The sequence below is a fragment of the Mastigoproctus giganteus genome, chromosome 6 (assembly GCF_048544385.1).
Source record: "Mastigoproctus giganteus isolate SK-2022 chromosome 6, ASM4854438v1, whole genome shotgun sequence".
Taxonomy (NCBI): domain Eukaryota; kingdom Metazoa; phylum Arthropoda; class Arachnida; order Uropygi; family Thelyphonidae; genus Mastigoproctus; species Mastigoproctus giganteus.
In genome coordinates this window covers 206,660,016-206,677,925 of record NC_143580.1, presented here as the reverse complement: position 1 = coordinate 206,677,925, position 17,910 = coordinate 206,660,016, and the positions used below count along the sequence as shown (strand labels likewise).

The 17,910-nt window shown below is 34.6% G+C and overlaps 1 protein-coding gene across 1 annotated transcript in view; it reads right to left on the bottom strand.

Moving 5' to 3' along the window:
- Positions 1-213: 213 nt before the first annotated feature.
- Positions 214-17,910, bottom strand: part of sll (adenosine 3'-phospho 5'-phosphosulfate transporter 1) — a 34,020-nt gene continuing 16,323 nt past the window's right edge. Inside the window, exons 2-4 of the mRNA XM_090376389.1 lie at positions 12,809-12,875; positions 11,297-11,505; positions 214-1,316 (exon numbers count right to left, since the gene is read on the bottom strand). Of these exons, the coding sequence (XP_090232515.1) occupies positions 214-1,316; positions 11,297-11,505; positions 12,809-12,813 (1,317 nt within the window). The 5' untranslated portion in view covers positions 12,814-12,875. The remainder of the gene's footprint in view (positions 1,317-11,296; positions 11,506-12,808; positions 12,876-17,910) is intronic.

The window sequence follows — 17,910 nt, the reverse complement described above, 5'->3', positions numbered from 1 at the left end:
TACTTCTGGATTTTCTACATGATCATACAAAGAGTAAAACTTCTTAAACAAAACCTGTGAGAATCTATAAGAATAAAATATGTTATTACTACCATTAAATTAAGAAAAATAAAATAAAGATTTCTTTATCTATAAATATCAGTTAAAAAATATACAACAGCATACACTATCCCACAGATCAATTGCAATTAACACTTTGAAGGAGAAAAAAAATCATGACTTCTGACCATTCATCATAGTTTTAACAGTCTTTTTGGTTGACTTTTGTTTCTGATTCAAATATATCCTTAAAAATATAGCTGTAAATACAATTAATATTCCAATAATAGCTAATACAGACATTTTATGTTGGTATATTACAGAAGACAACAATATGGCAATTCCTTGACGAATAGTCATCATTATCACAAAAACAACAGGACCAAACTGAGAAATTGTGTAAAAAATAAATAGCTGTCCAAATGCTGAACAGATGGAAAGAAACAAACAGTCAGTAAAAAAATTTGAAAACTCCAACATGAACAAAACTGATTTTGAGAAGCCCCCTTGTTGAAAGAGGGATATTGAAGTAAATATGCAAGAAAAAAAATTCACACCACACATCATCTGTACTGAAGACATATGATACTGTTTAAAAAGCTCTCCTTGCCAATTTGAAGTAAAACTATCAAAGATCATGTAACCAGCAAGAATTATCACCCCTGCAGCAGTGGTTGTTATTGCAGTTTTGTCGTGTGCAGGACCTCGAGATAAAAGAAACATAGTCATTCCAACAGAGATCATAACTGCAGTGATGTATTCATGGCATTTGTAACTTTTCTTTGAGATAACTTTACCCATTAACATTACTGGTATAATTTTGGATGCTTTTGCTAAAACTTGGGTTGGAAAACTAATATACTTCAAAGCTTCATACTGACACCAACTACTCATTATATTTGATAAAGAACAATAAGAGTACTTGTACAAGGGAGCAGACAAGGGTGGCGGCTTTGAAACAAGAATGTACATTCCAGCAAAAATAAATGCTAGAACTCTGTTCACAAACACTAAGAACTGTGAGTCTACAAATTTACGGTGTTGTCCTGCAGAACTTTTATATTCTCGTGTCATTATTTTTTCTTGAAGAACACCCCAAGTCAAATAGGATATCTGGAGGCCGGAAAAACAGAAGGATAAAATAGCAACTTGTTGATATGTTGATCTTTCTGAATGTTGAGTGGAGACAGCACGAATTTCTCCTAATTCAAGGCTTGGTTTTTCCACATCATTTCCATAAATGCAGAGCTTTAGGCACTTGTGCAAGCAAATATTCTCTAAAAATAAAATAAACTATAATTAATACAGAGACATACCATATTTATCTCATTAAAAGCCACACTTAAATATTTTAAAATTCTTATTAATTCAATTCAACCTCCTCAAAATAAAAGAAATAAAATACGAAATTCATTATTCAAATTTAGTTAACTGGTTTGGTCCAAAATTGGGATATGATACTGTAGCAAAATTTTGGACCAAATTTGTAATGATATCATCATTACAAATTGGTTATATCATTACAAATTGAAAACATTTATTTTTGTTCGAGCTAACTTAAGATATGTAGCTTCTGGCTCACTACAGCACACATTTATGTTAAAATATACGTGGACTGATTACTCTTTCCTCCTCATTTTCTTGAAGAAAATTTTGGAATGTACTAATTACATAATCCAGCTGTTACATAACCCAAATACACTATACAGTGATACATTCTTCAATAAAACTTCAGCCAGAGACTAACTAATTGTTGAAATAAAATGGGCAAATGAAGTTGTTGTTGTTATTTGGTTTTTTAGGAACATTAGCAACTAAGGCCATATTGCTCTGGGGATATGCGGTGGTCATTCCCTGACCTTTCCACATCCTCCGTATTTGGTGGTCACAGGCTCGAACCCCGGTCTACTCAAGAAGCGTGTGCTATGCACTGCTGCTCCTGCCCACGGAGACGTATGAAGTAGTTTCTATATAAGGTGAATCTGCTGCTTGAAGGAAATGGCTACTGCCCTTGAAGAAATTAAATCACAGTACTCAGCAAGTTCACAGCTGCCAAACTCTGGCATAGTCTAAACATCTCACTGCACAGTTAATAATAACTTACATCACTTTATATATATACTAACAAACATTTACTAACAACACAAACACTATCACTACATTCTCCCCTGGCCTGAAAAAAAACTTGCGGCTAGGCCTGCACCACAACTGAAGAATAATAGTAAGTCAAGGTGCCCAGAGAGTGCAGAAAGCAAGAGTCAAACAAATGAAATAAAAGCCAGAAGAATGAATGAGAGTGTAAGTGTGTGAGAAAAAGAACACAAACCATAAATGTTACAGTTAAGTTCACACTAATCCTAGTTTTTATCTTTTATATTCTTTCTTATTTAGCTTAATTATTAAGCATTAGTATTTAAATTACATTACACCCCATTGCATCCCCCTCCTGGTGTGGGAGAAAGATGAATGATTAAGTGGGGGGGAAAGAAATATATATATAACCTAACAAAAAAAAAAAAAAAATATATATATATATATATAGGATATTTGCCAGTAGCATGGCAAAACAGTAGAGTGAAAAAGAACTTAACCATATAAAATAACATAGCAATAACAGAAAAATATATATGAGGGGGGAATAAAGAAGAAGAGGGCAGTATAGAAGCAACGTTCCTAAAATAATTTAGAAAATTAAGCCAATTGAAAGAAATTTAGCGGCGTCCCCTCGATGGCATCCGTTTCCGAATTATGTAAACTCTCATTAAGGTGGAAACAGACTAACAACATTACATTTCAACCAAATAAATTGAAAATAATAATTAATAAAATGAAATAAAATAGACTGACCATTATGCCCCATTTCGACAGAAGACCACGAGGCCAATAATAGTCAGGGAATCACTGCATTTTGAATGCTAAACAAATCCATGCAATGACGGAATGATACTAAAGATAAGACCGCCAATGCAATAGATTTGCATAGCAGTGGTCCTTATGCAGCGAAAAATAATAAAACAGAAAGCCTAGTACTCGCATGGCCAAACCACACCACTGACAAAACAATAGTTTAACTGAAAATATATAAAATCAAATTAGGCTATAGATGGCGGTATGAACGCAGCATTAGCACATCATCACGCTACCCCCATGTAAATATGATCAAATTAATCCAAAAATTAAATAAAGAGATAGAAATTAATAAAATATATATTAAAAATAATATAAGAAAAATAGTAGGAAAGCTAACATCGGTGGCAGCAGAAAAGCACAATCCACTACATGTTGGTTTATAATAAGCTAAATTAAAATAGGATATTTGCCAGTAGCATTGCAAAGCAGTAGAGTGAAAAAGAACTTAACCAAATAAAATAACATAACAATATGTTATTATTCTGTCGTTGCATGGATTTTTTTTTAGCGTTTGAAATGCAGCAATTCCCTGACTATTATTGGCCTCGTGGTCCTCTGTTGGGATGGGGCATAATGGTCAGTCTATTTTATTTCATTTTATTAATTATTATTTTCAATTTATTTGGTCATGTAATATTAGTCTACGTTTACACCTTAGTGAGATTTCACATAATTTGGAAACGGGTGCCATCGAGGTGGCGCTGCTAAATTTCTTTCAATTGGCTTAATCTTCTAAATTATTTTAGGAATGTTGCTTCAACACTACCCTCTTCTTCTTTATTCCCCCCCCCCATATATATTTTTCTGTTATTGTTATGTTATTTTATTTGGTTAAGTTCTTTTTCACTCTACTGGTTTGCCATGCTACTGGCAAATATCCTATTTTAATTTAGCTTATTATAAGCAACATGTAGTGGGTTGTGCTTTTCTGCTGCCACTGATGTTAACTTTTCTACTATTTTTCTTATTTATTTTTAATATATATTTTATTAATTTCTATCTCTTTATTTAATTTTTAGATTAATTTGATTATATATATTCTAAACTATTAAATAAAAAAGCATAAAAATAGAATGCAAGTAGAGTGAAAATGCAGATTATGAATGAAGTAAATGTGTCTCTTCCACCCCCCTCTCCTGATGGGTTCCCCACTGCCAGCTAACATATCCCACCCCAAAGTGGGATGGACAGTTTGACCTTCCTACGAGATTTGATACATGGACTTGACAACCATCACCGATGAAGACATATTGCAGCTTTGCTGCCAACACTCCATTTGGTGATCTGAACTGGGTACTCTAACCTGGTTTCCTTTAAAACCGCATCCCCAGGGAGGGGGATGGGTCTCTGTCTCCTCCCCTCCCTACCTCTCCAATACTTCCCCCCCAGTGGAGCTCGTCCCCCACTGACCTCTTTGGGGATGCCTACTCTATTGTTCCTATCCTTCTACCTGTTTCCCCCAGTCTAGTCTCTCCCCACCACTCTAACTAAACTGACTGAGTACACCCCTAACAATGCCGCCAAATTGAAATCAGCATCAAAAAATTCAACTGCTTTCTTGTAAACCTCTTTCAGCCTTTCCAAATTCTAGTGTTCATCCCCCCCCCCCTTTTATGCACATGCACACGTGCACGCGCACACACACACACACACACACACACACACACACACACACACGACTCTCGATCAAATCCCGGATAATCGATTTCCCGGTTAATCCAAAAATACAGGAGTCCCCAAGATACTTAGGAATACATTCCAGGACTTCTTACTTCGTCGAGTTTTATGTAACTCGGGAATGACTAGTAACATATTGCTACTATATTATTATTGACAAATCTGAATACAGCACAATACTTGTTAATGTTTGACCATTCTCATAAATTCTTGTTATTTTAATTTTCTGATCCAAATCGATTGCTTTCCTTTTCTTGATAGATTAACTAGTACCACTGTATTCTTATTTCTTAGTAGGCACCATAATAACGATCAAAATGAAATTTTCTGTAAAGAACTTCAGAGTTAAGGCAAAAACTCACTATTATCACCCCTCGAGAGCTCACATTTTACTAAAGCACATTTCTGGATTTTTGTTTGTTATTTGGTTTTTAGGAGCATTAGAAACTAAGGCCATATTGCTCCGGGGATATGCGGTGGTCATTCCCTGACCTTTCCGCATCCTCTGTATTTGGTGGTCACGGGCTCGAACCCCAGTCTAATCAAGAAGCGTGTGTGCTACGCACTGCTGCTCCTACCCACCTGGCTAAGGAGGCGCCATGTTTCTGGAGGTCACTGCCATAAAACAATAAAAACAATTTGCACTTTCCCGGTTATTGGGCTTTTCTGTTCTATTCGCGCATCTAATTATAAACAGGCAGTAAACTCGATCTTATTGCATTTGTGAAAATACCGATAGCTAGAATTCTGTGGGATTTTATGTTATTAAGGTGAAATGTGTGTCCCCTTCACTGAAATCTTCAGTTATATAAAAAAAAAAAAAAAACACCATAAATAAATTGTGAGAATCTTCTCTTCTTTCCTAATTTTTTGATAGTTACTCCGATCTCACTTCTGCAGTGTGTGTGTGCCGTGATCATCGTTATTGATTGCTTATTATTATTTTTTTTATTGCTTCAAATTTTACAATCCTAAAATTAAAAAATAAAAAAAATTTGAGCGAAAAAAAATTTACGTAAATCCATAGTTGTGTAAGTCATGGACTTACCGTATCCAAAAATGTTCAGCAACCTACGATAGATAAAAAAACTTACCACATACTACTCGCATGTCCAATATGATGCTTCCCTTTATTTTTTTGTGATGTTGCATATGGTTTGGTCACCAACATTATAATATTTCATTAAAGATTTAACGAATGCACTGTTTTCAAACTTTTGAATAATTTCAAGTTTTTGTTTAACTGAAAGTGGAACTCTTGAGTTTACCCATAATTTTTGCGATTTCTAAACAAAATATATATATATATTTTTACTATAAAAAAATTTGACATCCCTGTAAATAACGAAACAAGATTTGTCTTTTTGTGGTGCGGCCAAACACAACAATCAACGCGACGCACTAAAAGAAACTAAATATTTGGTCTCTCTTTTTTTTTTTATTTTTTTGAGTGGCAGGTGTGAAGACAGTGGGGGTTGCAAGATAATAGGCACATTAATCTCCCAATTACGACTTATAACACCATTTCTTGTCACTTATTTACGACTTGCAAAACATCTGTTTTAGATAGCATGAACCAGAGCTGTAATGCTCTGGTTCATGCCAACGCTTTTCGACCGAATGTTGTGATCACAGGAATGAAAATTACTGAATAGGGGCGAGTATGAAACTTAAATAGGGATTATTTGCCTTCGCGCATGCACGCCCACAAATCGGATATGATATATGGCCGACGAACATTAACAGAATTTGTGTAATTTAATTTCTACGGTTTCTGCAATTAATAGTTACTTATCATTATGTTGGACACTAAGTATTTTGGCCTCGTTAAATAAAAAAGGTATGTTTTTAGTTAACGGTGTGAAAGGCTAATTCTGATGCTGCTGAACAAGAAGCAGGAACTGAGGCCGCATGTTGATTAACATGAATATTCAAAGGAAAATGCGTCGAACCTTGGTAAGACGAGTCACAATCACTGCAAGAAACGTTGTATACCAGGTCATTAATTTGTGTTGCGAACAAGGGATTGTTCAGTATAGTGTGTAATTTCTGTATTGGCTTGGCCACAATTTTAAATTCGGCATCTTTAAAGAATCTGTTGAGCTGTTTGTGCCACTGTTCAACATATGGGACAGAAATAATGGGCCCCTGTACATTCAAGCAGACACCATGCTGTTGCTACTCAGCCAGCGTGGTGTGGGATGCTGACACTGTTCAGAAGTACTAAACCCTGACCACTGCGAAAGAGAGAGTCTACTGTATGTAGGAATCCCTTTCCCTATGACCTTTCATTCCTACCACCTGGGTTAGCTCTCTCACTACCCCCCTCCACTTGGTGGGTAACCCCACTGCCATCAGTCACATCCCACCCACGGGGCAGGATGGGCATTCTGCCCTGGGGACCTGTTCTGTCCCCATCCCTTTCAACCAGGTGGGTGCCCTTACTACTGCCTCCCTCTTTCTCTCTACCACTTCTTGTCTTCCCACCATCACCTTCAAACTTTAATTTTTTTTTACTGGGCTGAGCTCTCCCTGTCTATAGCTTTGGCTACCACAGGGTTTGCCCTGCCAGTGCTTTACACTCCCTACTGCACGGCCTGCCTCCTCATGGCACTGGACAGTAAACTAGGTTTTTATGTGAAAACACAGGCCCCTAGGCTAAGACGCCGAATGAACAACACAACCCCACACTAATACTACACGAACACTCACTAACCTACATAAATCTGGTCTAATGACACAAAACAATCAGAAACAAAATGAATTCGCAATAATCATCCAATCACAAAACAGGACCATACAATCACTTTGCTCTACTACCACATCCATGATGTGGAGACAAGAGGTAACCAGATAATGGAGTTCAGCCAAGATTCTCTGCATCCTTTGCCAAAGATTTCTCATAATCTGTCTTTGCTTCCCTAACCTTTGTGACTTGATTACGCACTAGGTTATATCTACCACAATTTTCTGTCACCTGATAATTTATATACATCCCATTCATTTTTCTTCTCTGCTACGAGCCTCATTAGTTCATCTACCATCCATTTAGGCCTAAACCTTGGAGCATATTTCTTAATTGGACAAAAAAGCCTAGTAGCTTCCAAGATTACTTCCGTGAATGCTTCCCATTTAGAATTTCCTGTTGGTAACATCATCAATTAATCCCAATTTATAGAATTTAAAAATTGCCTGAGACCACTGTAGTCACTTTATGAAAGCAAAAACCCGTCCCTTGCCCCTGATAGTAGTTACATCTTTAAGTAAATCACACATCAGCACACTGTGGTCACTGCCACCTAGTGGTTCCTTTATCTGCAGATTCTTAATGCATGAAGAATCACTGATGATAATCAGATCAAGAGTATTACCCCCTCTAGTTGCCTCTCAAACATGCTGCTGCTGTAGAAAACAATCATCCAATAAATCCACAAAAGCCATGCTAGTGTGCGAGTGATCAACTCACAAGTTCCAGTCAATATCTGGGAAGTTTAAATCCCCCATAAGACATTCTGATTTACTGGCCCACTATTTCTTGTACAGTTGTTCATTGTACTCATCAGCGGGGGCATAACTAGGGTATGTGGCACCCGGGTGCCAATTGAAATTTGGTGCCCCTTGAATGTTGATGCCCGGGTGCAGTACACCCCTTTCACCCTTGGGACAGCCCGTCCCTGCTCATCAGTCCTATAACATACTTCTCTCAATTTTGCTTCTCCAGTGCTTATGTCACACCAAACTGACTCAACATTGCACTGTCCACCCATGTCAGCTGGATGCTCTTCCTTAGATTTTGTGTGTTTCTAAACTAACAGCATAGCCCCTCCCTTCCTACCCTTTCTGTACATATTGTACTCCCCAAATTCCAATTCTGCATTTCTTAACTCTTTGTGACACCATGTCTCTGATATCCCAACAAGGATCTGCCTTCAACTTCTTCACCAGCACCTCAAATCCATCAAATTTATTTACTATACTCCTAGCATTAGTGTACATGCAAGTATACATGCACCTAGTCTTACTCTTAGTTATTCTAACACAGACCCTGTATTTACTTGTTCTGCGATGATTCCCAGCAGTCTCTGATATTCCCAGCACCTTGTTTTCCAGACATCTTATCATTCCAATAGAAACAGTGCAAGAATCACTTTCACCTCTGCCTGCGGCTACTGTTAATCTATTGGTCTGTGAATCCCCCCCCAAGCTAGCAGTTTTCTGACCCACCGAACACTACCTTGATAGCATCAGCAAATATTCTTTTACCCTTTCTCTTTAAGCGTATCCCATCCCTGTAGAAACAATCTCTCCTGTTAACAAGTACAGACCAGGCTGAGAGAAATTTTATCCCAGGAGCCTTGCACAATCTCTTCAGGGTCAAATTGATTGACAAGGCTCTCATCATATACTCCCTCCTATCATGTCTGGGCAGAATTGCAGACAGTTTTAAATTTAACCTTAACTTGTGACTTTTATCAACATTGACCTGTAATTGCTAAGTAAGTCTGCACACCTCCAAATCTTAATGCTATTAGTACTGATGCGTACAACATCACCCTTTGTGGCCATAAAAGATGGTATTTACTCTATGATGTCACCTTTTGTTCCTGGCAGATATACCCTGATCCTGTTCTACCTATTGTTTTGCACAATATATTTCCCGTCTCCCTGACAATAGTCACCAACAATAATTAGCTCCTGTGGTACCAGTGCATTCCGCCCTGAAGATTGTCACTGTGTGTTGCCTTTTGCAAAAGTGAGCTCTTGCTCTCAAGTTGGGCAGCTGAGAGCTTGATGGGTCCCCCGTTTTAATTACTTCGAGGGCATCTAGTCTCATAGTCTCCCATCAGAACACTGGATTGGCACCTAATTTCTTGACACTCTGCACCTAGCAAAGACATCCCCCCCCACCCCTGGCTAGATCATGTCCTGTTCCAGAAAGTAAAGTTCCAGATCTGTAAAATAATAGCATAAGAAGCATATTCTAGTTGATACCAACAATACAGAAATTGTAACTAGAAATTTTAAAATGCCAAAAACCAGTGAAACAGTTCTTTGCAGGTTTAGGGTCTCCAAAAACAAAAAACAGTAGATAGAAGATAATTTCTTATCAGAATTCCTTCTCTATTCTTTTAGAGGTATTTTCGCTAATTTTATTCATTAGACAGCCTTTATTTTATTCTCGCTATATTTTCATTTTAGTTTGTGACAGTTTTTGCCAATCATTGAGACAGCATCTCACTTGTCATCTCTTATTTCATTCCCAACCTCCAAAAAGGACTATTATACTTTAAATAACCAACATTTTACATCATCTGATTCAAGTTTAATAGAATTTCATTTTTATGTTTTGGCTCTTGTTATACCTCAAAAAGTATAATCACATGGATTGGCACCTAATCCATGTGATTACATGGATTAGGTGCCAATTACAGGTCAATCATCACTAATCCGGCAGTGTTGGGACCTGTGGGTGCCATATTAGTGAGTTTGCCGGATCATCGGTGGTCATTTTAGCACATACAGTTTACCCAACAGATAACCACCTCCTCCTACCTTTACCACATTGACTGCCAAGCTAGTTTAGGAAAAAAAAAATTTCCCAGGGGCCAAAAAATATTTAGCAAATAATTTGATTAGTTTCTAAAATAAATATTGTAATGTCAGTGTTGTTTTTTCGCTTAAAGTATAAAAAAAAAAAAAAAAAAAAAGACTTTTTTTTTTTTATGTTGCATATATGTGGCCAATGTGGCCCAGTAGGTTACTTCATTTCTTGAGAAGCCGTGTTGGCCACATACGTGTGACGCTATTACGCCATACATATGAAGGTCGTTTGTGATTAGTTTATTGCATGCATGGCAAGCGCTGCAATAAAACTAATTATGATAAAATAAACTCTCAAACATCGCAATAAGTTTGTCAGTATTGTTAGAGATTTTGTGAAAACAAGTTCATTAGCGCACTGTATTATCCATCATATTGTGTTGTGTTTTTCCACAAGTTTGTACAAGTGTGTTGTAAAAAAAAAAAAAAAAGGGAATGGCTAAAAGAAAATTATTAAAATAACAGGAACTGAGAGAAACTGCTGGAATTTACAATTAAGCAGAGTTAAACTTCTCACAGGACATACGTACAGTACGCTGTCGAGTTTTTTCAGAAGTTCAACTTTATCTGTTATGGACAATGTACAGTGTTTGCGCTTTACCACCATGAGAGGCACTTCCTTTATGCATTGGAACCATGGTTGGGGATAAACGTGAGCAGGTTATAATAATAAATGCAGAAAAACAAGTGGAAATGGCTAGCCAGTGTTTACAAGTTCGCGCCAAAAACCAATGTCACCAAAACAGTAGCGGCAGGTTGGTGTGCCGACCCGGGAAATTTGAAATTACGTTCGCGGAAATTATGTCCGAATTAGCAGCGGAACTGGATTACCAGTGGCCAGATTAGTGATGGTCGACCTGTATTCAATTATTAGTTGTGAAATTGTTTAGAAAGATGGCAAAATATAAAATAAACTTCAATCATGACTTATTTGAGTGGAATATGATAATTATTACAGTATTCAGCAAATTGCACAGAGAATAAATGTTTTAGATTACCATAAAATGCACATTTCAATATGCACATTTATATGCTACATAATTATATATATATATATTAATATACAAACCAGAATTTTCCAGGTATTTTGTTTTCTTCACATAATAAATAATAAATGCTCCTGGGGCAACAACTGTAGAATAACCAAGCAGATTCTGGGCAAGGCGGAAAAGCCACCAGTCATTCCAATCATTATTGGTGGTTATTGCATTACCAGTCCCAAGAGATTTTGCAAGTGTTAGTGAAAGCTGAATAAATAAAGGAAATATCCAGATCATCCTACCAGAAAAGAAAATAATAATTTAGCTCATTTCATTTTGTTAAGATTAACAAAATTTACATTGGCAATATTTTAAAAAAATTACAAAGAATAGACTGTGTATATGTGTATGTATATATATATATATATATAAAAAATTTAAGATATTAGTTGTAGTGGTAAGTTCTAATAGTGCAATAATAGACAAAGTTAAGCCGGCTATAATGTATAATACGAAAACTAGTAAGTTATAGCTTCTCAAGAAACCCAACGCCCTATGCAAGTGCCCAACACAAACTGGAAAAAAATATATATATGCCAAATAAAGTAAGGAAAACTTTACATGTCAATCACATTAAAAGAAAAATTAAAATGTTAATTATAGGCAATTAGATAGATTGAAAGGGACTTTTTCGAAGGCTAACCCTTTCAATGTATCAACCATAATTAACAAGCTATCTGTTTCTGTAGTCATCGTCCAGCATAACTGTGTCCAAATGATTGTCAGGTAGTATAAAATAACCAGGTAGCATAAAATAACATTAAAGATGTATAACAACCATCCAAAGGAAGCAACCATTCATTACAATAAGATATTTAATATACAGACGGATGTAATGTTTAATCTTGTAAGATGGCATTAATCGGATCTGTAACAATTAATATATATATATATATATATATATATATATATATATATATATATATATAAAAGTCAATCCTATATTTTGTTACCCAAACTGTTTTTCAGATAATCATTAGGAACAAAATTATCATCAATACAATATTCTTTTTATATATACTCTGAAAGGTATGACATAGGATAGTTATCACAAAGCAAAGAGTGGACATGAAACATTGCATTATAATATTATTACAACAGATTTGTGTACCCCCCTCTCTCTCTGCATCATAAAATTCTCACTAAATAAATAATCTATAAGAATAACAAAAAAAAAAAAAAAAAGAAAATGGATAAACTTACACAAAATTTAATGGAAAGTTCCACTGTGTATCCTTGAAACTGATTTATGTCTAGTTGTTTTACCAAATAATTTATATTATCTTGATGTATGGTCGTGTTTATGCCTACAGCAGGATTATATGCTTATGATAATTCAGTGCTAAAAGGAGTAAGTATTAACGTTCTTTCAAGATAAGAGTTTTCACTAATACAATAATTAAAATGCCATTACCTCCTAAGCAAGACCCATTTGTATGAGTAAGTTATCTCATTCATAATTAAAAAAAAAAAAAAAAAAAAAAAAAATGTTATGAATGATAATGTAACAATAAATCATGTTTACTGTGAAAACTACTTACCACATCCTTGCAGATGGGAGGGTTCAACAATATTCAGAATAAATGCTCTTGCATTCTTCTGTGAAATCTGTTAAGATTAACACAAAAATATTTCTGATTAGAACACAAAAAAATTATTTCATTTGTAAATAAATAAATATGCAATATCTTTATTTGCAACACAGGCAATTTTTGAATGCATTTTTGGAAATAAATAAAATCCTATCATTAGACTAAAAACTAAAACAAAACAAAGATTATTAGGAAATGACAATTTCAACAATATTTCCTCTAAGAAAGTTTGATTACTTATTATTAGGGCAAAGAATAGAAATTAGACTGGACTTTAATTCATACAAAACAAATATGAACTCCATCACTAAAGCAAGAAGCAATAAATAGGCCAAACAAACAATTACAGGACTAACTGGTTATGTGAGTGCACAAGTACTCCCCTCCCCCATTGTTTCAAAAGTCACTACTTATAAAGAGATGTTACTACTGCTTAACTGTTCTTCCACAGAAAACTTGAAGCTTTGTATTGGAAACTGGAAATATTTTTTTTATATCACTGGAGTGCCATCAGCATTCTATACACTTACTATTAGTTAAATCATATATATACACTAATTGCATGCTGTCACTTGACTTAAAAAAAAAGATTACTCTGAGATAACTCAAACTAGAGTCAGTGTTTAATATTTATTCTAAATATAATAAAAGGCAAGTCGTATGAATAAGATAAGTTTTTTTAAAAAAGGTATGCAGTCAGAAGACTGGTCTCGTGTATACAGGACTAAGATTGTCCTGAGTTTGCTATATAAATATACATAATTAAGTTTGAACTTCTTTAGACTACATGGCAACTCACTCACTTGTGATTAATGTACTACTACATTAATCACAAGTTGTCAGAGATTTGTGGATTGAGAATATCAATCTGATGAGAGATCAGCAACTCTTGAAACAGACTGTTATAGCAGTACCTTTTATTTTAAATGAAAGGCACAATAGTCTTTTGGTGATGTTATTTGTTTAAAAGCAGTGCAGCTCATTATTTACAAAAACAATTTGGATTATTTAGAAAAACAATTATTAACCATTTGCCATAGGGCTTGACAAACCCTAAGCACATCAAATGACCACAGCACCTATAAAATGAATTCCGATGCCTAGTATTCTCGACAATTGTTTCATTCATCTACAGCTCCATCCTGAGGCAGAGAGGCTGAATGATGAATTCTGTTTTGCAACTGTCATGAGCTGTACCTTGTCAAAGACTGGTGTAACTTTCAGCAAAGGGGTACGGTATAACTAATTATTATTACAGCCAATAAAGTATTAACAACATTCAGTTATGAATTAATCACTAGCTAAAGGGGGTGTCATGTATGCTGAAAAATAATAGGTCCACAACCAATCAGATTCAGCTTTCCTTATGATAGCATGAAAGTGCTATCATAATGAAAGCTTTTGATTATACAACATATGTTTATACAACTAATGCAACTTAGTTTATACAACAATATGTTTATACAACTAATGCAACTAATAACAAAGATTATACAACTAATGCATATTTGATAAAGGGTATTGCAAGTCTGTAAATGGTTTTATGATTTTTTCCTACTACATAAATGTATATTATTCAACCATTTAAAATTAGTAAAAGTGATAAAGAAGTACTTATGTATAGTATTTTCAAAATGACAATATTATTCAAATAACCACTGCAAACTGTAAAATAGGTACTCAAACTTTTGGAAATTATTGCAGAAGTCACTACAGCAGGTACAACACTATGTTACATGAGTATTAAGACTAAGGAATAAGCAATTAAAAAAAAAAAAGTAAACACCAAAACCTATTAAAAAAAAAGTTTAAACTGTGTAAAAGGATGAATGTCACTTAGAATGAAATGGTGCCAAGTTATTTTTGAATTATCCACAAATTACATGGTTTCCACTTTTAAGGTATTCCTCCCCTTCCCTTACAATACCTCATAAGAAAGGTTTTAATTCCCACTCCATTATTATGTAACAATATACTTAGATTCTTCACATTCATTCCATGGAAAAAAAAAAAAAAAAAAAAAAATTGTTATATATCATTTGTGCATATCACCTGTAATGCATCATATTTTATCTAACCCTCCCTCCTCTCCTTGTGTTATGTAATTTATGAATGATCACCCACCTTAATAAATTTATGTGGGGAAATAAAAATGATAAATTTCTTTACTGTTATACTGGAAAGAAAGAGGAAAATAAGTTGGGGTTACAAGAATGCTTTTATCATAGCACTGGAGATGTGCAGATATCTCCACAATTCATGAGCGGGGGTTTCAGAAAGTGGCACGGATAGTTGCAGACCTGTAGGCTTGACTTCTGTTTCTGGGAAAATAATAGAATCACTGATTAGGGAGTAGGGCAGGTCCATCTAGATAGGAATGCAGTTATACATCATCTTCATCTTTGTTTATGTTCTATGGTGGGGGATCCAAATCCACCTAGTATTATTGTCGAACATGTACTCTATGAATATTATAGGTGGCCTGAATATTATATTCAGACCACCTCACCACCAGGAAGCAGTCACACCTAGGCAGCTGCTTCCTGGTGCCCGTCCCAGGCACGTTTTCCAACCTGGTTCTACTAAAGCTCCTATTGTGCAAATTGGCACTAATCCCACACCCTGCGATAGTGCTATGCAGGTGGATGCCAACATCCCGCACCCAGGCTGCCCAAACCTGAGTGTCAGCAAAAAAATAAAATAAAATAAAATAAAAATTAATTAAATAAATAAAAATAAAATAAGAAATAAAAATAACAAATTAAAATAAAATAAAAATAATAATTAAACAACAAAAAATAATTAATTAAATTTCTTCCCACATAGCCAAAGTAAGCCAGGGGTAAAAAAAAGAAAAAAAAAAAAAACATTCACAAACAACCTGCCATTTCATTTATGGAAAAGCACACTGCAATCCTGCACCAAGTAGTCAATACTAATTGTCCTGGTGCCAGCATCCCACATTCTAGTAACTCACTAGATTGCCAGCAAAGAAAAGAAAAAATATAAAAAAATAAAAAAATAATATATATATATATATATATATATATATATATATATATATATATATATATACAGTGATAAAAAATATATATATACAATTAGGATGAGTTTCTAACCCAAAATAAAAACTTTTAGTTCAAAGACCCATGCCTGTAATTAACCAAGTAGTCAATACTAATTGTCCTGGTGCCAGCATCCCACATTCTAGTAACTCACTAGATTGCCAGCAAAGAAAAGAAAAAATATAAAAAAATAAAAAAATAATATATATATATATATATATATATATATACAGTGATAAAAAATATATATATACAATTAGGATGAGTTTCTAACCCAAAATAAAAACTTTTAGTTCAAAGACCCATGCCTGTAATTAACATTGTGATTAAACAGCACGTTGGGAATAAATAATCTGGTAACTTCTCCCATTAAACTCTGCCCCCAATGATATTGCCACATCTCTACTAATCTACTTCTAATCACTTCCCTTTCTTTAAGATCATCCATACAAGTAACATTTATCCCCTAAAAGCTTGTTCTTACACCTTTTTCTCAAGAAATAACAAAATGCTCTATAAATAGCATATAAATCTAAAATTACCCCTACAATTACCTGTAAAGCAATTGCGAAACGGTCTTGCATGCCCTTATAAAAGTCGGCATTATTACTCTCTGTAGGGATAACACTTTTGTCTAAACTTAACAATATTTATACACTTAAACCATACAGAGACTGCATATACTACGACTGGGAGAAATACTGTCTTATAATATAAATTCAAGACCCTTTTCCCCGAGTCCCCAATCAGTTTTTGTTACTCTAATAATTGCTGATATAAATTTTTTGATCTTATTACTTATATAATCAAGATGCGGGGAAAATGACAATTTGTCATCTAGTAAAATTCCTAAGTATTTAACTTGAGATCTCAAAGGTATTTGCTTTCCACTAATTATTAATTTCAGTGGGCTTCCATAATATAACTTGCCTTTCAGCAACATCATTACTGTCTTGCTATCTGAGATCTTAAGTTTATTTACACCTGCTCACATACTCAGATCTTTTACTACAACTCCCATCATCTGCCCTGATACTAATACACTGGACCGAGCACCGATCCTTGTGGACAGCCTCTATTAATAGATCTACCAAATTTCAAATGTTGTGAATATACTTGAACTCTCCTACCACTTAAATAACTTCTTAATGTTTGATACAATATTTGAGGGCAATTTATTTTTCTTAATGAGCATAAAATGCTCTCGTACCACACTTTGTCAAACGCACCTTCGAAATCTACAAATAATGCCAAAACATATTTACTTGTTGATTGTGAACTATAACTCACTAATGTATTTATAGGATCTTCGGTTGAAAGACCTTTTCTAAATCCAACCTGACCCAAAAACTCCATTTTAAACTTAATAAACACTTGTTCTAATCTTAAAATTAACAACTTCTCAAAAATTTTTCCCAAACTTGCCAACAGCGAAATAGGTCTATATCCTCTAGGATACCAGGTTCATGTACAAGCTTTAGAAGGGCAATTTTCCAGAACCCTGGAAAACTACCTTCCAACTAACACTTGTTATACATAACTACCAATATCTCAGGATAATATTCATTCGTCTTAGTTATACAATTATTTTCAATCATATCCATGTCTGAAGTTTTATTTTCATTAAATTTAAAACATATCATTAATAACTCCTGAGTAGTGAAAAACTGTATGTCATTATTTCCTACATAACTACAATTATCAACCCTAATTTTCCTTTGTTCCTTAGTGTCATCATCCATAGTATCATACACAAACAGCGCATCTGTAATAGTTTTAACGGTTGAAAGCCAATCACAAGTTTCTATATTATTTGAATTAACCGTATTAATAACATTATTAATATGCAATTTGTCTCTTGACAATTTAAACAAAAGTCCCCAGGGATCTGTATTTCCTGTTGTTAGAACAAAATCCCTCCATACAGCTAACTTATGTTCATATATTTCTTTGTGATATAGTAACAGTAATCGTGGCATGTGATGC